The 23,521-nt window shown below is 40.3% G+C and overlaps 1 protein-coding gene across 8 annotated transcripts in view; it reads right to left on the bottom strand.

Annotated features, from left to right (window-relative positions):
- Positions 1-23,521, bottom strand: part of MCF2L (MCF.2 cell line derived transforming sequence like) — a 151,089-nt gene that overhangs the window by 100,099 nt on the left and 27,469 nt on the right. Inside the window, exon 1 of one of the 8 annotated variants that reach the window (XM_027743466.2) lies at positions 212-334. The exons of the other annotated variants lie outside the window; for them this stretch is intronic. Coding sequence (XP_027599267.2) covers positions 212-332 — 121 coding nt within the window. The 5' untranslated portion in view covers positions 333-334. Of the gene's footprint in view, positions 1-211; positions 335-23,521 lie in introns of those variants that run through there. 8 annotated transcript variants of the gene reach the window in all.

The raw sequence follows: 23,521 nt of genomic DNA on the forward strand, positions 1-23,521 counted from the left end.
TATTTTTTAACTGTAACAGTTGCTGGATCCCTACATGAGTTCGCTTTCAGAAACAACACTTGTTCCTGCAAGAATCATCAGTTGAGAAAATCAGTAACACATATCCTAGGCTAATTACTGCTCCTTTCAACTCACATGCTACTCAAATTCAAGTGCAACATTCTACACACACATACATCACACTGTAGAATCACGTATACATTCGCCTCACCAGAGCATATTTGATGTGGGTTATTTCTCGAGTGCCGTCTGCCATGAAGGATTTGGAAGAATCTTGGTAGGATCCTAAAATGACTTTCATGTCTTTCCCTTAAAAAATGGCGTTGAGACATGGATGTATCTTCACCAAGTTAATCAGTAAAGGAAATAAAAAATCTGCTCTTCAGAATTAACTCTTCCAGAAAGACACTCTAATTTTGTTTTTAAATGTCAACGGAACGTGAAACTTATTTGCCAAATTCAAATGCTACCAAAAAATGATAAAAAAGGTGGGATTTAAAGGCCTGGAAACAGCCTCAGTGCAATTATTTGTATTGTATGTGCTTTTCCTCAGGAACCAATACCTGATTTTACTAGAAAGGAAAAAGAAAAATCAGTTGCACTTAATGGACTGAAAATGCCAAGATTGTTTCTGTATAAAATTGCGAGGCCCTCTCAGTTCCTAGTGTGCTGCACCCAGCAGACAGGACATCTTGCCACAACTTTCAGTCTACTCTCCCTGTGATTACTATGAACAAGGAAGGCACAACTTGTCATGTAAGCAGGTCAGACGAGCAAGTGAAATTTAAAAAAACTGTGAAACCGTCTCTTTTTGGTGTTTTATCCGAAATAACTATAGTCAAACTAACAGCCCTGCCCTGTTTTGGATGAAGAAAAGCCCCCACAAAACATTCAATTTGTTAGTGCACTCCAGCAGCATACGGAGATCCAACGCCACTGCTCGCCCCAACTAGCTGATACTTTAGGCTCCGTCTTCACATCCTTCTCTTTAATGTGAGGGATCTTCAGCTGTGGCAAAGAAAAATGCGAGGTTTCTCCTGAAGAAGGGTAAGTTGAACGTCTTTCTTTTAACTTTATGGTCTTGCTTGTCAGTTCACAACTTGGCACTCCAAGGGCAGAAATCTCACACTGACACTTGCTGTGTTTCCTGATTCTGTGTCTCAAACACTCGGTATTCCTCAGGGGCAAGTGCTGTGTTCGTGACAGCAAATTAAAAGAAAATACCTTTGTGATACAATGTTGTCAATTAGAAACTCCTCTTCAGTTCGCTTGCCCGAAGTCAGACTTTCATCATCAAAACTCCTCTTCCTCTCCCTGTATCTGCACAAAAGTGAGGACTGAGCCCCTCAAAGGCAGAGCCTGTTTCCAGAATATGAGAGCAGAGAGCTCTCACAAGAAAAGCCTGAATCTTCCTGGGAGTTAACAAACAGCTAATAGGAAGGAAGGGTGGGGAAACGAATCCCAGGCTTTCTTAAAACATATCAGGAAACTCTACACTGTCTGTTCCCCCTGTCTCTTTCAATGCAGGAGAGAGGAAATTGATAATGCTGCTTTACTTGGCAGTCAAGATTTTCCTCTCAATTATGTTTAACTATGCTCTGTGTGGCCACAGATCTACCACAACCCAAATATATACCATTACACACAGCGCCCTGAAGAAGGTTTTTAAAATATGATGTACCAACTATTACTCTGAAAGCAATTCAAAGAGATAACCTTTAGTTAATCACATTGAAGTAAATATTAAATAGCTTATTACAAAATTCCGGTTTGCATATGCTATGTTAACAGAGGAGAATCATTACAGTTCTAGCTGGAATTTGTTCAACTTTCAGCATGAAACCATGGGCAAACGTGGCAATCTTGAAATGGGACAATGAAGAAAAGTATCAAAGTAATAATTAAGAACTGATGAGTCATGCAAATATCACTTGTTTTCCAAATTCATTATACGAAGCAAATGGACCATTGCATATTGCAGCTGTGCTACCTGTCCTGGGTCAAAGGCCTACTAAGCTATTTAAGTACACAGACATTAAAAGGAAGGAAAGATGAGAACAGCCTAGTGGTGAAAAAGCACCATGATGCTCATAGCCAATGTACTACATACTCAGGCTTCAAACAAAAGAAGAACTGAGATTAGGCACAGCATCCATATTAGAAAAAAATTCCACATTTTCTTGTTCTGCTTGTCACTGGTGGGCCCAAAGCAGTGGTTCTGGTCAGACACAGGGTAACAACAGCATTGCGAGAGACAATCTGTTTCTTTCTGAGTTTACCAGGGGAGGCACCAAATGGGAGCAGGGGACACCTGCGTCAGATTGTCAGCCATCAGGGCTTTTCTCAGCACAGGGGCTAACAAACACTGTTCTGTTCTTGTCCCAAGGGGCTGAGTTCTACATCTGTCTTTGGGGGTTAAACCCAGTTTTCTCTGTATCATTGCATTTATTGTAATCTTTTTAGTAAATTGTAACTCTGACTTGTAATCTCTCGAGTTGGGTTCATTTTAAACCAGCACAGGTAGGCAGAACAGGAGAAAATGGCTTCAAGTTGTGCCAAGGAGGTTTAGGTTGGGTATTAGGAAAAATTTCTTCACAAAAACAGTTGATGGGCTGTCCAAGGAAGTGGTGAGTCACCATCCCTGGAGGAATTTGAAAGACATACAGATGTGTCCCCACCACAGGGACATGGCCTAGTGGTGGACCTGGCAGTGTTAATAGTTGGACTCGATGAACTTAAAGGTCTTTTCCAACCTAAATGATTCTGTGATTCTGTGAAAAGTGACTCATTGTCCCAGAGTTGTTTTGAGCATGCAATGACACTACTGACACACAGTGAAAACCTCACCAACAATTCGTGCAGAGGATTATTACCGTGAAGCAAAAGGATGTTCTCCTTGCTTTCTTCACATATCAAATGCATGCAGAAAATTGATGATTTGAGCTGTGAAGTTGGTAAGTACACACAATCCTACTGAAATCTAGCCATTAGCTACATCCCTGTCTGCAAACAAGCTTTTAATCTTCTTTCAAGCACTCAAATTTGTGCCTAGAAGCAAAGAAATTAATCACAACAATGGCTATGGTAGTGCGCAATCAGAAGGAAACAGATGGTGTAATGCACTGTTTTCCAAACAGCAGCAGCTTCAATCTCCAGGAAAATAATCTGAATATTTCCCTTGCTGTTGGCATTACTATAACAAAAGCTCCTATTAGAAGGGTATCTTCTCTGCTCTGTACAGCATAAGCAAATTACATCACAGTTTAAAGACAGTAATATTCTTTGAGTATTGGGAGATCCAACTAGACTGCACCTAACTCTTCTTTCATATCATAAAAACAGTAACATTTAGTGCGTAACACCTCTCCCCCCATTATCTTTAAATGACTCCAGACAGCCTGATGGAGTCAACAAAATTGTGGCAATGAAATAGGGCTTATTTTTCTCATGCTTCTTTCCAGGTCTGTTTCTGACCACAGGCAGAGTGTTGCACACTGACAACAGAAGCAGCCACACTGACTTACATCTGTATGCTCTGATTCTTCCTTTCATTCCCAGGGGCTCTCACAATATTTTAGTAAAATAACTTCAAGTTTTCTTGGGAATCATTAAATTAAGAGGTCATCACTTTCTTCACCACTGAGTGTTCGCACTGCTCCTTTTGATCTTTATGTTTGTACAGGGGCCTTATCTTTACAGGACATCTCAAACACCCTATTATGATTTTTACTCCAAATCCTAACAATTATATACAGGCCCTTCCTTACATCCTCACATTCAGTGTGATACTGCAAGGTTCACATTATAGGACCATGTATCCCTCTTAATTGTGCAGAGCAGGAGGCTCTGTTAGCAGAATCATCACTGCTCTAGTGTTTCCTCTGTATTTATTTCACTCCTCAACACAAGTTATTCTTCATATTTGCTGATATGTCACTGCCACTGGTGTTGCTCTTCCTCCTACTGTAAACCTCGGTTTTCAGGAAAAAGAGTACATCTCACAGACATGAAAACATGGCACCCCTCACGCACTTCAAGATCTCACCATGCTCACAGGGCATAGGAGTCCACTTATCTTTCGCTCATCCAATCTTTTTCCCTGGAGTCCCAGCAGGGAGGAGCTTCAGCAGAGAAATTTCAGTATTGGAAGTGCCATCACATCCCCAGTAAAAACCCAGAGGGCTGCAGGAGATATCTGGCATGAGGAATATAAAAGACTACGAAAATTATATGGGGAATTGCATCTAACATACACATATGCAGAGCTCAGAAATGACTATTTCTTGGAACAGTTTCTAAAAAAAATATAAGGGCACATACAAGCTAAATCTTGCCATGTGTATCTTTCAGCATCAGCACACTCACAGTTACAGTGGAAATGAAATGAGGGGGAAGGAAAGCGAAATGTTGTTTAGATTTTTCTTTTTAAAGCATGCTTCATCAATTATCTCTGCACATATATTTATTTTGTTGAGAACAAAATACAAACAGAACGCTAAACTGGGCTCATGCTACCTTTTTGAACAAAATTATCGTTTTGCACACATTAAAATATAACATACAAGTTACTTCCAATCTAAAATGTAAGCTGTTTTATAAACACCCATATACCATAACAAGGCAGCACTGATTGTTATTATGCTTAGTCCTGAGCTTTCTTATAACCCTACATAAATGCTGAATTATGGTGAGTTGCTTGTGTTGATTTTTAAAATTAAAAACAAGTTGTCAAAGATTAATCCATGCCAGAGGCTAGTCACTAGGCTAAAACAGTAAAGAGTCAACTAGAGGCTGATTTTGGTGTAGCTGAGATCTTAAAGGCACAGGACTTGATATTTTTATACACACATATCCCAGAGAGCTCTTGGAGATGGAAAATGCTGAGAGTAAACCTGTCTGAAAATGCAAAAAAATAAATCATTATTCCAGGAATATCCTAGTATTCTTGAAATACAAGAAAGGACTGAATCTTCATTTTTCAATGTGGATGAGATTAATATAAAGTTTTGGTACAATCTTTGCCTTTATTATTTTTATGCTTGTAACAATTGGATATCTGTGCTTATAGTTCACTTTCAGACTACTCTAGCAGAACATTCCCTCTAGCAAAAAGTTTAAAAAGGAGTCCCATAGTGTAATCTAGAGAATCTATGACCTGTAATTATATTTAATAAAATACCATGACATATAGGGAGAATCTGGAGTGGGAAGAAATCTGAGAAACAGATATGAATGGAGGTTATCTTGGCAAACCTAAAAGCAATTACAAACAAACCCAATATCTCATAAAAACAAAGACAATTACAAATATTTTGATATTAATTTATTAAGGGTTAGGAGTTAAAAGAATTATTTGGTTTCACAAGAAATCTACACAGAAACCCTGAATTAAGTTACAAGTGTGAGTTACAAGAGCGAATTAGGTTAGTTGTCCATGCTTAATCCTAACTGGATATATCTGCTCAGAGACAAACCACGATTGTAATAAGCATCAGATGAATATAAGTAGATCAGGACTGAGATAAATGGACAGCTTGCATTCTATTTATACTTGCACATTATGCTGCTGAATCACTGTTGCCAGTCTTTCCTTAAAGCAATCTCTCAAAAAAAAATTAAACTAAAATAAATCCTAAAATCAATACACAGCATTTCATAATTTAAATATATAGTAACAAACAAAGAAAAAAATTGCAATATATAAAATTAGGGTTTCAATATTCTGGAAGTGTTAGCATTTAATTGTCAAGATAAGAACATCTTAAAGTGTAACATCTGTCCCTCTAATGTAAGTAATCTTACATTGCATGTCTGAATTTCCTGAAGGTTAGCAACAAATGTGACCCATCTCCAAAAGAACAAGTTCTTCCACCATTAGCAACACAAAATACTCAGAAAACCACAGTGGATCAGAGAAATAACTAGAGGAGAATGTCTCTTTATTATCTGTCGAGCGAAGTGAGCTTTAACACCTAACAAGACAGCACTTCTACTTTGTCCTTTAATGTAGATCCTTTCACTTTTGAAGGCAACTAGCAATTGATTTCAAAACTTTATCAAATACAGTTTCATTGACAATGTCCTGTGAAGATTACTACAGTTTTGGGCATATTGGCCATTCCTTGCACATACACCATGGGACACAGTGGTCATTCTCATCATGTACCAGATAATAATCAAATGAAGGGACTCAGGATAAGTAGTTGCTTTATACATCGTTATGCTAGTGAAAGCTCTGTTCAGAAATCACCCGTATCTAAAATGTGCATATACATACCTATATAAACACATGTGAATGTATAGAAATGAATAATACAACAATATTGACTGACCTTCCAGCAAACAGCTCTGTGCAGAATCAGCTGGGGAAGAGAAAGCCAAAATTTTATGTTGGAAGAACTTCTGCTGGTATCTAGAAATACTTTGATCACACTCAAAAGAGAGATCTAGTTCAAAAGTTGTATCTTTTAACAACTGCAGCAGGTACATAGTATTTCCTCATCAGGTTGATTTCTGCTAGATGCAGAGAAGGAAAAGGAGGTTATATGCACTTACACTCTGGCCAGATACTGCTCCTCTCCCCATGTTGGTCTGCCCATTTGAGAGTAGTGAACACTACTCACTAATGAAACCTCCACTTCCTTAGTTTCTCTACGGGAGACAGAGCAACCTGCTGCACTGCCTAGGAACACATTTCTCAATTGTCCAGGGAGGCAGATTTTACTGAGGTCCAGGGCATTGCAAAACCCATGATTAGATGGCTGACTTTCAGAAGGTCTTTTCCTAAAGACGATACCTTTGACAATTATGAAATGCAGAATATGGTACAGACTGCTGCTGGATCAAAGCATTTTGACAGCTCCCAGCAGGGGTGAGCCCTGGCTACAGCTTCTACTGTTCTCAATAACGTAATGTGTACAGTGAGAAATGACTGCCGCACACCTGCACACACAGAGGATGTTGTCTTGCTGTGCCGCCACAGGCCAGGAGCACCCTTTGAGCCTTCGGTCTCTGCTACCCTAACTTCCTTCTTCTGAAAAGCGTTCTCTGTTACCATGTGCTTTGGACCCAAGGAATCCAGTGCTCAGCTCTCACGTCTTCTCTATCAGACTTCAATTCTTTTCCACATTTCACAATCCTCCCTCTTTAGTCTCTTCATGAATGGGCTATTAATAAAACAAGAGAGTTTTCAGTTGAGTAGCTACTTTGAAATTCTTCTGCATGCACTGTTGCACCAATTACAAATTTATACGGCAGTAATCCACTCTGTGCAAAAGACGTAGTGCTGTTAATACTTCACAAAGCTTGTACGCAGCTATGAGTAATACCTTTTAGAGGCCTTTCAAAAATGCTGCAAAAATCCCTAGGCTGTAAGAACCTCAAGCAATTTTTCTCAGGCTACTGTTAGGATACAGCAGAGCAGGTGTTGTACAGCAACCTTCTGAAATGGTTATAGAGTGATAAATCACCTAAGTGTTGGGAGAAGGAATGAGATTTTCATAATACTAATGAACATTCCTGAACTGCCGATTTTGACGATGCTCACGTAGACCTCCAGCAAAATGGGATTTTCCCCATGTGCAGATAAGCCTACTTAATTGAACTGGGATGAACGGATTTATTGGTGGGATGTTCGCCAGTCTCCTAGCCAGTCAAACTTTTAGTTGGTTCAGAGTTAGTTTGCCTCATTCTGCTTATCAGCTAGTCAGTTCTAATAGACATCTTTTAATTACACAGCCATAATTTAGGACGTGCATGCTAGTATATCTAAACATACAGTGGAAGAGAGCAAGGGTCTTGTCCTAGTTACAGAGGCCAGGACCAGTTTATTACTACGTGAGTATAACCAAAACTGTGTATTCTACACTCTCTATGTAATTTCTGATGGACTGTTGATAATGGATCATTTGCAGCAGCTGCCCAGGGCACACCTAATGACTCAGCTGTGATAACTCCCCTCCAGGGAGGAATTAGCACCTTCACACCCAGCCTGAGGGGTCATCTCTGCTAATGGCCCATACTGGACTGGCATAATAGGCAGCTGCAACACCTAGACCACCAAAGATGACAAAAATAACCCAAGACTCACAGAGTTAAATCACCCATTGTGAAACCCTCTGCCCTGGGGGAGGTACTGGAATCCACTTGAACCTGACCATATATAATCTTGGGGTTTTGAGACTTCTGGTACCAGTCGTCAGATCCAGAACTCCAGTAGGGCTGCCACTGCCACTCTCAACAAGACTGCAGTCATTACCTCAACAGAACTGCCACCACCATCTGGACCAACAGGTTTTCCTTTCCTTTTACTTTGCACCCAGAGGGGCCACAGGGTGCTCAGCACAGAGGACAATGAACACTGTTCTGTTCTTGTCCCAGGGGGCTGGGTTATACATCTGTTTTTCATGAGTTAAAACCAGTTTTTCTCTGTATCGTTGCATCTATTGTAATTTATTTTTAGTAAACTGTAACTCTGATTTATAATCTCTCTAGAGTTGGGTTCATTTCTCCTGCCGGTTTACTTTTTAAACCAGCACAGGTCTTTATGCCATCTGGAACTGCAAAGGACTAGGACAAGTCCATGTTTCAGTTGAATAATGAAAAACTCTTTGAGAACTAAGAATCAACCATTTCCTTTGAAAAATTTTTAACAAATGCTGGATGATATGCAGTTATTATCACTGTAATCCTTAAAAGGACTGAGAAACTCCTTCCATCTATAGCATCATATCAGCAAGCACCAGCACTGAATACAGCCACCATGACACAGAAACTTTGTTTGACCTGACTCTATACTGCTGTCAAAGGGAGGATTCCTGCTCCCAGTGACTTCTAGCTTCCTTTGTGTGGGCCTTTACATTTGTGCAGCCAAACAGTGAATTATACATGAATACATTCCAGGTAGAGCAAGCAGGACAGAGACACATGATGTGGCTCCTGGTTGAAGAAGTCAATAACGATGCTGTGTAATGTGGCATGTAAAAAGCTACTGAAATTATAGGTACCTACTGATTTCCAGGTTGAATATACTGCTTAACAGTTATTTCCTAAAATAGCACTGCAAGCGGTGCTTGTCTTTTTTGGATTCTTCAGCTGAGATCTTCACATTATTTAATAAAATAGCACTAGTCATGACTATTTATGGCTATACATTTAGAACCCCAATAAAGGCACAATGGGTAAATGTATAATTGGAATTACAGTCTCCAAATAAATTACTAATTCAAAATGTGTTGAAAGACACTGAAGATTTTGTGAATTAAATATATAAAGTAGAAACAGGCAGTGATGAAATCATGGCTCCTCTTGACATAATCATACAGCATGAAAACATTGTTAGTATGGAAGCTACTGAGAAAGAAACAGTCAAGACATTACCAAAAAATCCTAGGTTATACCTGAGCAAAAATATTTTCCTGTATATTTTCTCATGTAAATAAAGCCTGCAAAGGGTACAAAATGTGGGTCTCCACAGCTGTAGAGTCGTACAACCAAAGGTCAATTCCAGCCAACAGTCCCTTCCTCCCTCACTAATTTTGGTCTCATTTGTTACATTTGGATTCACAGATTATTTTTTTCCAGACAATCTAAGGAAGGCTTCTCACTTGTCAGTTAAAGTTTGCACAGTTAAAGACAGCAGTTTTGATTTGTTCTTTCTTTATACAGAAGAAATGTTACACAGGCATGCTCTGCTCTCCATTAAGGATGTGTTTCTGAAAAATTTGATAATTAAAAACATCGCACACTATTGCTTCACTCTTCATCCTCAAATCAACTTGATAAATCCCAGTTTGTTTGAGGAAAATGATGATGACCATGAAAATGCAACTACTCAGGAAGAGGGGCCCAAATGCTCACACTAAAAGACTGATACTGGGGACTTGATCTCAGGGATGTAGCAGTTGGGATCTGCGAGAAGGGTAATCTGCAGTCTACCTCCGGAAAGCTGGCATCTCTTCCAGGTCACAATTACTCCATCCACCATGCCATTCGTAAACTGTCCTCGTGCATTTAAACTGTGTGTATTTTCATCTCTGTACACATCCCCTTCTCACTGCAGAAAAAGTAATTTGCTTTTCAAACAACCTCTGGAGTTTCATGTAGGTGACTGACAACAGTTAGCAGAGCAGAACGTTCAACAAACAGCAGTGGTAGACCAAACCCAAGGGCACGATCATCTTGGGAGCTCGTCCTCTCATTGTGCAATCAAACACAAAACAGACTTGGTCACAGGAGCAATCTTTGCTCAGACTCGTGATGTGTAAAGCCATCAGTATCAGGCACCTCTATTAGTTACATACAGGTCTGCAAGGGATATTTTTCATTTAGTATCCACAAAAACAGGCAGGGCATCTGGAAAGCATCATGAGTACTGACATTCCCCATCAGAAGAATATACAGGATTCCCAGATATACCCCAGGAGTGAGAAGCAGGTAGAGAAAATGAAACAGAAAAGATGCTGCAGTTCATGCTAAAGGTATACAATACTCAAATATTTCAGAACTTCCCAGCTGCTTGCAAATCCAAGTAAATCCAGATCACACCAAAGTTATGTCAGGGGAAAGGCTGCTACTGAGTGTAGAAACTTTGCAGAATATTAAACCACAATATACACAATGCTCTGCTTTGCAGCTACATGCCTGGTCTTTCCTTCTGTTCTGGATACTAATAACATCTTATCACATTTCCTTACGTACAATCATTTAATTCTCTTCAAACATTTAAAACAATCTGTGACAACTACTACAATGTATAGTATATGAATATGCCAACATGAAACAAGACATAATAAGTAACTAACTGGCTACTAGGAAAATTGACAAAACCAAATTATTTTAAGTAGCAAGACCTAGAAATCTTCATGAAGTGTTTTAATATATTAAAGGTCCATTTAGAGTGAGCTGCAAAATTTTTTGCTCTGCCACAACCACACTAGAGCACCTGTATGCTTTACCACAAAGGTTTTAACCACTGGGAAAACTTTTAACACTGCAGACTACCATGAAAATCCATCAAATAGCTGGGCAACAGGTCCGATGTGCCCTGTTTGTGTTCCCAAGGACACAGGAGACTCCTGGAACATCTCCACAGTGGAATGTCTCCACCCTTGGAGGCATTCAAATCTCGACCAAGTATGTGTATGGTAAATAGATTGGCTTTGAGCAGGTGGTTGGGTTAGATGACACCCACAGAAGCCCTTTCCAATCTAAATTATACTATGATCATCTTGTCCATTTAGCTCCCTCGCTGTCATCCAATTGTGTTCACTGCTTTGATTCCCACAGAGAAAAAGGGAACAATTTTTAGTGCTTAATTTATGTCAGTTGTTTCAATTTCCCAGTGAATGAATAATTTAGAAGAATTTTATCTTCTTCATTTTAGAGTTATGTGAAGAGGCCAAGTGGTAAAGCAAAACATTAAATTATTTACAAGTTGTACACACGTGGAGGCAGATAAATGATGTAGCATTATATATTTAACAGTTGTTAGAAAGTACAGAAACTATAAGCAAGACAGTCAAAGTCCTTTGTCAAAAGTAGCCTTCAAGTCTGTGTTAACTTTTCAGACATTAAAAAGAGCTAAAAATGTATTTAAGGTAGATCTGAAGTCTGCACAAACTTCAGAGCTACTAGAGTAAGCAGTTTCTGTCTGCAAATGAATAAATGAGGCTCCATTTCCCTATTGGCAAAATTCTTCCCAAAAGGCAATTAAAGCCCTGCTCCATGTTTTAGGGGGATGGAATTGACTAAATCATAAGTGTGAAGACCTTTCCAGTGCTGGAAGGTGATTAGGTTATCATAGACTAGGAGAATAAATTATAAATTCATTTGTAATGGGTGGACAGTGCTATAAAACAATGGACAGATCCTAAATCTTCAAGCCTTCAATTACCAAGTCTATTCTGTTTGCTTGAAGGATTACATCTTCTTATTTTGGTGTTCAAAAAATAAAGATCTAAGAAATAACATTAGCAGCTGAGTTTTTATACAACTCCAAATAACCTCTACACATGATGAAGACAAGGACAGCAAACAGAATTCCTTATAATTCAGCCTTTCTAAATGTATTGACTGCCTTATATATGCAGCTGAAGAACTTCTTTTAAATAAAATTCACTCAGAAATAGGTTGAAAAAATGGAAATAGGTTTGAAGTACCACTCTCTGAATATGTACTACATAGAGACCACAAAACAGAACAAAATACTACTACACTTTATTTTTTCAGTAACTTCACATTTTTTCTCAAAAATTGATTTAAAATATATTTCTTTCTTAATGTGCATATATTTTAGACAAAGACCTTCTGTTAAAATTCATCTGGCTCTCTGACCCCCCTTCCCCCAAATGTGCACAGACAGACATAGTCATTAAAGGATTGGTAGAACAAGATCTCCATTCTTTTCTGAAAGGGGCCCTACTAACAAAGGACCTCCAAATGTAGTCTGTATTGTTAGGTGCTGGGTGGGAGGTGCAATCTTTTACAGCAGTGAGGATTTAGGATCTACTTCCTCCATGTCCTGTCAAGTAGACACATCTCTTACCCACACTGTATTAGCATCTTTCTACCTTCTGGTTTTAACAAACTCTTATGTCTTGTCATTGACTTTAAGTGCAGCAGGAACCTCTTTGAGCATTTAAAACAAGCTCCACCATACCCAGAAGACAATTTTCTATCCATAATGTGTTCAGCACATAAGATCTGGTATAATGACAGCAACTGGAAGGGGTTAAGGCACCTCTAGCCTCATGGTTTGCCACGGCTCCCCAGAAACACTCAGTCTGGCCTGGAGCTCACTCCTTTCCCTGATGCACACCTCTGCCTCCTTTCACTGGTAGAAAGGCCACCAGGTGTGGGGGGCAAAAGGATCCCCAGCAGGGAAAACGTGGCTGCTGGGACTAGGTGGACTCAAGCCCACAGCTTAGAGAAGGCTTGCAAAAAGGGGAAAGGAGGCTGGACCTGGGTGACAGAAGATGCTGGGCAAAAGCATCTTTTAGTGAAAGGAGACACTACGAGGAGGCCCGTGGAAGGACAGGGACTTGGTACAGGCAGGGGAGGGCCAACAGGGACTGAAAAACAGTGAGGGCAGAGGAGATACAGGCACTAGGAGGGGAAGTGTGGTGTGAGCCTGGGTGCAGCAGATGGATCTCAGACAGGAGATCTGAAGAGGGACCTGCTTAGGACAGCAGTAATGTGAGCGGAAGGCCAAGATGAGAGTTTTCCTCTCCTCATACAAGTCCTGAGAGGTTGAGAGCAGCTCTACCATGCAAGGGAAACTGCTTCTGGCTTTGCCTGGATGCCCATGTGCTTCCTGTTCAGTGCTGCCTGATTGGTCCTTCACTTTGAGTAGCAGTTTTGCTCGAGCGTCTTAAAGAAAACAGACAAGCAAGACTTGGGATCATCCTGTTCATATTTTATCGATGCAGGTATGTGCCCTACCACGTAGGCAAGGATAGAGGGAGAGAGAGAGCAGTGCACATGTGCAAACAAGATATCATGATAAGAAATAACATAATTACAGTTTATTTTGACAAGTATTAATGATTTTTAGGGGCACAAATTTTAATGAAGTGTGGTGAGACACCAGTGCTTTCATGATCTTACAGATGATTAGCAGACAGAGCAAAAAACATGAGGGCTCGAAGGGGCAAACATGTGGCAGTCATACAAACCTAGATGTACCTTGTTTCCTTTTCGAAGTAAATCTCGTGCCTTAATTTCATGATTTAAGGCACTTTTCCAACTGAAATAAGAAATTTGAGAGCTTGAATATATTCTCATCAAACTGTAACATGAATTGACAGCATACACAAAGTAAAAAAATACATATATCTCATGTTAACTTTGCAAGTATTGTAAGTAAATAATAAAAGTTAATACCCAGTAAATGGCAAAACGTTTTTAAGATAAATAATTTAGCACTGAATGATGAGTTTATTATGAGTATAGACTTCTAAGTGGAAAAAAGAAACACCTAATAAGATGTTTCAAATCAAAGCTAGCAAAACAGCACATAGCTGTCACAAAGTTGTGTTTTCTTGGACAGAACAGGATAAGTGGCAAAAATATTTGTAGCTTTCAACAGATAGGCTTGGAAAAAAATCAAAAAAGGTATTTCATTAAAAAAATACTTCTAGTTCTTCTTATCATTGCAGTTCATTTCTTACAGATACTTAGAAGTTGTTACTAATACAATGTACACTTTGTCTCTATTCAGTTTGAGCAATGATGTTTTTCAAAATTTTTTCTCAGATTCAATTTTAGATTCAGCTAAGGCAAAACTGTAATTGATAATATTCACTGAACTAGAAAGGAATATACACTAACTCACTAAAGTCACAAAAAATATCAAACTAAAAGTAATACTTTCTAGACTTAGTCTGTACATTCAGCTTTCAACCTTGTGTCTTCCCAATCACCATCCCATCACAGGTTTGTTTCTTTAGGCACAGTGCAAGGTCAAGATGCAAAGGGAAAAACAAGGTTCTAAGTCAATCACTGTCTGTGCCTACATCTTATTTACTCACCTTGGGAGTTAACAATGTGGTACCTGAAGAAATTCTAGTATTGGTTTATACATACTGGAAATCTGAATTTCCCTGTAATTTCTAACTACACAGCTTTCATCTTTGAAGTCCACTGAAACATATTGCTGAAGACATCACGTATTTATTTAAGAGGTGTGAAAATTTTTGCAAAAGAGCTTAGATAAGTGGTGCCATATAAAATGTAAATATTTCTACCTTTCACAGCAATCAAATAAAATTTTGCATGAAAACAAACTGTGTGAAGATATCACATCTTAAAGTGCAGCAGTCTTCAGTTACAGACAGAGGAGAGAATGAACAGAAATATCACGTTTCTAATTCACACAACATGAAAGACTAAGAGCCTGATGCTACACCTACTAAAATGAACTCTAAGATAACTGGTGAGCTCAAAATTAATTAAATTAAATACTGACAGAAGCATGCATCAAGAAGTTAAAAGACTCAGCCCAGAAACTTAATGGGCTTAATGGGTAGCTTAATGCGTAGTGGATCCATGCAGATCTCTGCAGAAGTCAGGCAACAAACAGATCTTCTCTCTGCTTTGCCAGCCAACAAACCAACGGCTGTAACATTCTACCACAAAATACCCATTTCAGATTTGAGGTTAACCAAGACAGTAAACTTCGAAAAGAGATAATCATACATGATTCAGTTATCCAGGAAACACAAATTATGGGAGATGGTCACAGGAGTTTCACCATTTCTTCCCTGAATTCACTGCAGAGCACTACTGAAGGGACAGTCATACCCCATCCTGTTCCTCCAATACCACGGCCATGTGTTCCCACTGTTGCCCTGATATTAGCTCAATTGACCACAAGATGAGGCAGGGCAGGCCACAGATATGACAGTAAGCACACTTCTCTCCCCTCCACAAAACAGACAAACAAAAAACCAAACAAACCCACCCCCCCCAAACAAACAAGAAAACCCCAAAAAAAAACAAACCAAAGCAAAAAACGGCAGATTTCTGTTGAATCAACAAATCACACCAGTTCGATCATTCCAATAATTGCAAGGTACCTATCTCTCACCTAATGCAATAGAAACCATGTGAAGCCAAAGACAAGGAAGAGAAAAAAAGTAATGTTCTTGCAAAATGGTTTGGGACCAACTGTTTTCAAACAGCTTAAAAAACTAAAAACTTTATTAAAATTATTGCAGTTGGGGTTTGGTTTTGTTTGTCTATTTTAACTGGCCTCATTTATTAGATAGCAATAACATGGTTTATTACTAGGAGTCAAACTGTTGCTTCACATTAGAAGCTTTTGTTTGGGAAAACTACAGTTTTGTTGATTGACCATCTAACAGCTGTTAGAACCTAACAAGCTAACCAGGAGTTGTCTCTACACCATACAAACCACAATTCTGCATTAAGTGTTATGAAATGTGACATTTTACACCATTTTTCAATCAATTTCTCAAAACCTAAAAAAAAGCCCTAAAAAAAATTACAAAGATGGAAACTAAAACATCGGAGCAAAAATGCTATTTCATATCTTACTGTTCATAACATAACTTTAGTTGCTTGCTGACAGAAGCATCCAAGGTGAAGAACAAGACCAGGTATTCAGGATAGCCTGAATATTCAGGTTCACATACAGTTATCACTGAACAGATGCCACACAGGCTGCCTGCAGATGAGAGGAGTGACTGCTGTTATCCCAGGCTCCCACCCTAGCCATGCCCTGACTTTATCAGGGGAGGAGATGCACAGGTGCCGAACTCTTGCTTGCCCTGCTCCCTCCCATTCCACCTCATCTCTAGGAGAGTAAACCCAGGTGACTCAGCCGGGCAGGAGCCATAACAGGACTCTCACCTCTGCGCTGGTGAGGCCACACCTGGAGTACTGTGTCCAGTTCTGGGCCCCTCAGTTCAGGAAGGACATTCAGGTGCTGGAGCAGGTCCAGAGGAGGGCAACTAGGCTGGTGAAGGGACTCAAGCACAAGTCCTATGAGGAGAGGCTGAGGGAGCTGGGGCTGTTCAGCCTGGAGAAGAGGAGGCTCAGGAGAGACCTCATCACTCTCTACAACTCCCTGAAAGGAGGTTGTAGCCAGGTGGGGTTGGTCTCTTTTCCCAGGCAACTATCAGCAAGACAAGAGGGCATGGTCTCAAGTTGTGCCAGGGGAGGTTTAGGTTAGATATTAGAAAGAATTTCTTTACAGAGAGGGTGGTCAGACATTGGAATGGGTTGCCCAGGGAAGTAGTGGATTCTCCGTCCCTGGAGATTTTTAAAAAGAGACTGGATGTGGCACTTAGTGGTCTAGTAACCACTAGTTACTAGTGGTTACTATGGTCTAGTAACCGCAGTGGTAGTGGATCAAGGGTTGGACTTGATGATCTCAAAGGTCCCTTCCAACCCAGCTGATTCTATGATTCTAAGCAGAGGACTGGACCTGCCAAGAGATACTGTGGGGCACAGCTCCCTTATTCTCCAAAACAAGAGCAAGTGCAGTTAGAAAAACCGCTTGAAGCCCACTGACAGTACAGTGCAGTGATGAGCCTGACCTTATTTCTGCTGGGAATGTTCCTCCCTCCCTCATCAGTTCCACCATGCTTGTCTAATGTTTCCTTTTTTGCTGTGTCAAATACAGATAACAAGTTACTCGAGGCAGGGAGCTGTCGAGAGCAGTATAGCTAATCTGGAAAGGATTTGGCAGGTTGTGCAAAAAATAGAGCAGAGCAGATGACCAGCCTTTAAAACACAGTTTCATTTGTTCATATCTTAATAACTTACTAATTCATTGCCTAATGTCTTATTAGCAACACACTTTAAAAATCAGGCTTTGACCATCAAAAAATTCATTCTAAAGGCATAAATAGTTCAAACTAAGTTTTTCCCCCTTAAGTGTTTTGTGAATGCACTGGTAATGTTCAAAGTCTAAGATCTCCAGCATTAATGATGCTATAAAATTAAACCTGACGCTTTTCATAACTTCTTCCTAAGTGCTTCCCAATTCTAGTAAATTGCTCTGAGTTCAATGGGATGAAGGTCCCTGATGGCTATGACAACTCATGAAGTCTTGGACAGGCTGTAGGGTAGGATGTGGTGAGAGGCAGGCTCTGCAAAGCCCTGACACAGCACCCAGTGTGTTCCTGCTCCCTGCACAGGACAGAGGCACACACATGGCAAGGCTTGTGAGGCCCCACAGAGCCTAATGAACAAAAATAGTCCTCGTATGACCAAACCACAGATGATCTGCTGCCAGGAGCACAAAGCAGTGAGAAGGGTTAGGAAAGAGTGGAGAGTGGATGTATATTTGCCTTGCTTCCTTTTCTTCCATGTGTATCTTTAAACCTGATAGTATATACTGCATTTGTTCTTCTTTAATGTCATAGGTCTAACTCACTATATGGGCCATCACACGTCTCATGTGTCATGGAAACTTGCAAACTGGTTGTCAAACCAGCAAGACTGCTGGTCCAGGATGATGGTGATACTGAGTGAGTGGGAAGGCTCCTCTGTCTCATAGCACTGCCTGCTCCTGCCTTCCTTCTCAGGCAGGATGCACACCGAAGAGCCACGAGCCACACTGCAGCTCAGGCAATGTCCACGTGCAAAAAGTCAGGAGCTACTTGACGGGAAAGGATGGGAGAGGAACTCCTAAGGGAACATGGGGGAACAGGAGGGGCTTCTCCGGGATCTAAGTGCCAAACGGTAACACCCATATCCCTTCCTGCCTTGGCAGCCGCACATCGGGACGGTCTCAAATACCTGTATTTCCCTTCAAACTACTATTGGATCTCTCTAATCTCTCACCCTCCTTTGGGGATAAAATTGAAATCCTGCCTGTTCTCACCAGCTCCAATAAGGGTTCCCTACAGCATCATATAAATGTCAGACAGTCATTAATGAATGCAGCCCTAGTCCACCGTGGGACTTAGACGGTGTTTAAAAGGAATGTCAAATAAAGCCCAGAGTAACTGTGCTGTTTCCATGTTTTAAAAGGCAGGTGATAGGATGCAGAAACGTTTGTTCCTGATTTTCTGAAGGCTGGGTGGGAACTGTTAGTACTACTTTAACTTGGATAATTGCTAAGCACACCATGCAAAATTAACAACGTAGTATTTAATGCATATTTTTACTCTCCTAATACAAAGTTATGTCAGCCCTCTGTGCCACCTAGACCTTTTTAATTCCCTGTCAGATCTTCAAAAATGTAAACAATTACTTTGAAAAACACCTCCACCTGCCACACTGAAATAATTAATCTTCTGTCTTCATACAACAACAGAGAGCTGTTTCTATTTATATCCCTCTCCTGCTCCAGGCTGTGTGCTCTCAAAGCAATTCAGGTATACCATTTTCAAAGGAAACAATGACTGCACTGAAGTCAGAAGCGGACTGCAATGTCCTTGAAAGACCAGTAAAACATGAGCTGGGGGTAAGAAACACTGAAGAGATTCAGCAGAAGGGAACTAAGAAAGCATACAACTAAAAAGCTAAAAATGCTATGTGTTGTTTTATATATTTTTCTTACCTTTACTTCATAAATTACTTCACAAGGCATTTGTCTGATATGGAAATGCCCATTTTCTCCCACAGATCACTTGCAGCCTCAGCAGCCTTTCCACAGAACCCAGAAATGGAATTTTTAACTGTGGCTATTCTCAACAAAACCAGCTGTGCCAGGATCACAGCAAATGTCTGGGTCCTGAGCAGACAGGAGCTATCTCATAATTAAAGCCTGGTACCTACTCAAGTATCAATTAAGTACTCATGATAAATTTTCATCATTCTTGTGATTGTGTGTACGTCATATTCCACCATAACTACTGAACATAAAGCTATTGTGTTTCAGACGTTGCATTATGGGGGACCCAGCTTCACATCCTACTAAATGCCATCTATGACCAAAACACATAGAAAATCTTTTTATACCACCTCATTTCTGCCAGCTTTCTATTCTCATCCAAGCTGCGTAACCAAACACACCTGTTTTGCTTCCATACCCCATGTTCTCCTTTTTTTATTCCATTGTCAACAATCTTCAAAGTAAGCTGGAAAAATTCCTCCCTCAAACACAAACAAAACTTCTGTTAAAACACTGGCGGGTGACATGAGGTAACTTAAACTGACCAGCTAAGTGACATGGGGTAACTTGGAGAGACAACCAACAGCCTAGGACAAAAGACTGACCAAAGGAATGCACTTTGTCCAGCCCAGAAGCTAGACACAGGACTGCTTACAGAAAGGCTGCAATTTATAGTTTTATCTTTTTAACAACAAAGGTTGCAGCCTGAAGAGTCATTTTTAAAATCAGATATGTGTATTCTCATTATTTTCTATTTATATCAATTATCTTGGTGCTTCATATGCAAAGCCACCCTCCCTTTACGTTACCAGCGATAGACAGGAATTGAAAGAAAAGGAAGATACATTTCTGGATCAACAAGAATTCAAACTATAAAAGAACTAGGACAGTCAACTTCTCAGTGCAAATTTTCTGCCTGCCACATGAAATGCTAAAGACAGAAAGACTTTTAGTAAAACTGTCACTTACCAAATGCCTCCAACACATGAAGGAGGACAGCGCTTACACCCCTGAAGTAATAGCACAGGTGAAAAACAAGAGCTTATCTATCACACAGCAGTGCAGTTCTCAACTTGCCAAAGACCTGTTTGCCCAGATTATCAATTTTAAGAAGGCACTGCTGCCAAGTGGCATTACACACCTAAGTCTCCAAAACCTGGCAGTACCACGCTGCACTGTGCTTTATCAGCTTGCCACAATTTGAACACCACATCCTCCTTCCCCCATGTCCTCTAAGGGATTTAACCACCTAAGGCACTATAACACCTGCTTCTACTAAGCTCAAACACCATCAGCCTTCACATGAAGATAGAAACATTTGGGGATAGCTATCACAAGGCTTCTCCATTTCAGCTTACTCCCATGTTGGAATTCACAGCCAGTTACACCTTTTCTGTAACACCTTTAACATATCTTCATTGCAGCACAGGTTTCATTGTGCCTGACTTCCTGCTGCTTCAGGGAGCCATGTGGAAAGCCCAACAGCCAGCTCCATGCCCCTGGTACATCACAACTCAAAGTGGACTTCCCATCAGTCATCAAGGAATTTAAAGCATTAGTACAAAAACTCAAAAGCCACAAAAAGACCAGCAGAGACAGACTGAGGATATAACTAATATCCAAGATTGCTGTAGGTGAGGGGATCTATTGTCTGAAACTACCCAGACAGCAGGAAGTCAACCTCCAAGACAGTGATCCTGTCTCCATCACAGCCCAGGACTGTGTGCTTAGGCTGACTGTTTCACAAGGCTTGAGGTAGCTGCACCCAGTGCTGTTAAAGGCAATGTTAAAGGCTGGACTATCAGACAGTTTGCCTCAACCACAAAGCTGCATTCCTATGTGTGGTGAGCCAAGAGGCTCATGCTTGAGCTATGCAGCTATGGGGATAGCTAGAGAGAGGTCAGAATAGCTAACACAGTATTGCAGGCTTAACTCAAGAGACCTACAAGTGATTAATCCACACAAAAGCATCCAAGATCATGCTCTCTGTCTGAAATAAAAGCTGCTATTTAATAGGACAAGACAAAAGAAACAATGGAACTAAATTAAAGTGGCTTTGCCATATATTGTAAAACAGAAGGCCCAAACTTCCAGCTGAAATACATTGTTTCAGATACTGAAAACCTTAAGAAGTTGTTGGGCTGTCACACAACAAAATCTCAAGTAGCTCACTTGATGTCCTTCATTAAATGAAAATGCCTCGTGCTCCCTGGCTTTGCTCAGCAGGTCAGCTTAGAGCAAACACCTTGAAGACAAGACCCCTGTGTTACATACAGACAGCTCTGTGCTGTTCCTTTTCTGCAGCAGTTCCCTGTTATTTGATATGCACGAGGTAATCTTGCAGCTTGGCTCTCTGCAGTTGGAAGTGTGGCAGGCAGCTGTGCCAGGCGCTCTTGCCAAGAAAGTATTCTGAGACAACACGATAATGAAAATGCATCAGAGTAACAGGCTTTTTTCTTCTTTCATATCACTAAGTACATAAGTCCAGGTAGGACATTTCTGGCTCTGCAAGCTTTAAGTATACATACCCAAAGTTCAAAAACTGAATGGGAGACCGACAAATATACGCCCTGCAATCCTCTGAAAAGCCACTCTAAATGGGTGATCATTTACTGTTTAATGACTATTTTGCCCCCAGTCTGTTGAAAGCTATCCGCATAGGGTGAATTTTCCTACTGCAGTTCAGCAACTGCCATTAAAATCAGTGAAAGACTGGGGTAGATGATATAAAGAGATCACTGACAGTCCCAAGAAGAAGTGCATATGAATATAATTTTATTTTCTTTGGTATGTAAAAAAGAAACCCTTTAAGAAAGCCATCTTTAAGTGACAATACCTTGGTTAATAATAAAATTTAATCAACCTTAATGTTGATCAAAATATTTTTCCTCAGATTCCCAAAAAGGCAGCTAGCTCACTTTAAGAAGGATGATTGCTAACTCTGAACCTTACTCCCACTAATTTCACTAGGTCCCTCTGTTTCAATATTAAAATAAAGATGTTGATTTAGACCAGAATATACTAAGAAATGGATGCCATGCAGGTGGTCACAAAAGCTGTGAAAACATGAGCAATACAGTCCTATCTGCTTAATTGTTCAACTGCAGCTCCCACTCTTATTTTTCAAATTTTAAACCTTATGTCAGGAAGACCATGCCTACTTTATACTCTTATGTCAGGAAGACCATGCCTACTTTATACTCTCTGGGCTGGAATATCAGAAGCATCTTTCACAGTTCAGCTCAACATTAGTGCAGGAAAGCTGAAAGGAAGGGACAGCAAATTAATATCAAGCAGAGGCATCCCCCATTACCATTAAATTTCACCTGGGTACAGCAGATGTGCTAACAACCTGCAGATTTTCAGACCTCTCACATGGATCTCTTCAACTCTACCAGCTGTGTAAAAAGTTGCCAATAGTAAATTAATGCTGTTCACGCTCAGGCCTGCCTGCCAAATTAACATGCACACACAGAGTATTCTGCCATGTGCAGAAAAGATTTCTTTGAGTTCCCAAACTGGAAAATCATGTGAACCAGGGGCAGATGCTACAAGGGTAAGAAAGAGCAGGCAAGCTTGCAAGAGTATAGGAGTGGGGAAGACACACAGAACAGGTCCTTCCAGCTGTACACAACTTTATAATACCCCTTCAGTGTGCCTGGGGGTGTTCCTGTTTCTCCTTGGAATAAGCCAACTCATCCCAGTGATGCTGGGTACTTGGAGATGGGTATGTGAGTCCATTCCTCCTACATTTGTCAAGACAGGTGAGCCAGCCTTCAAAACTTCAGAAGCCTGCCTGTCAAGAACACAAAGCCAGGGAAATGAAATGTAAAGTTTTGGCCCAAACTGTGAATAAGACAGAAAATCTGGAGCTACTGAAAACTGACTGAAGCTGAAATGGCTACGGGATGTTACATGTACTTAAAATACTAGCACTGCGTACATATTTACTGAGGAACTACACACATGGTTTCCTTCTTTGATTTGCAGATGTTTCTTCCTTTTGCAGAGTGTTAAAATTTTGTTTGAGGAGAGGAAACAGATGCTAGCTGTAATAGTGGCACCTTTCCAAGATGGAAAGAAACCATTAGTGGGGCTTCCACGGGATTAAGGATGGGAATGTGAAATCTGTATTGCCTGTTTGCATGAATTAGACAACACCATCACCACAAGGCTTCCTAGTGCTGATGCAAATGTAGAGTAGTGACCGACATTAAGAGCTGGTGCCTTAACACTGTTTCTGTATCAGTCAGACCAAATGGAGTCCTAAGCAGAAATCGCACAGCAGACAGCAATATGGACGATGCATGAGGTTCCAGGTCAGAACTATTTATTATCTTGTGCTTCAACCTCTGAGCTACTGTTCTACAGGGAGAACATAATCAGAAATTTACAGAAAAGGGTTGAATTTAACATAGTAACAAAACTCAAAAA

The sequence above is a fragment of the Pipra filicauda genome, unplaced genomic scaffold (genome assembly GCF_003945595.2).
Source record: "Pipra filicauda isolate LSUMZ 115617 unplaced genomic scaffold, ASM394559v2 scaffold115_size4368891_pilon, whole genome shotgun sequence".
NCBI classification, from domain to species: Eukaryota; Metazoa; Chordata; class Aves; order Passeriformes; family Pipridae; genus Pipra; species Pipra filicauda.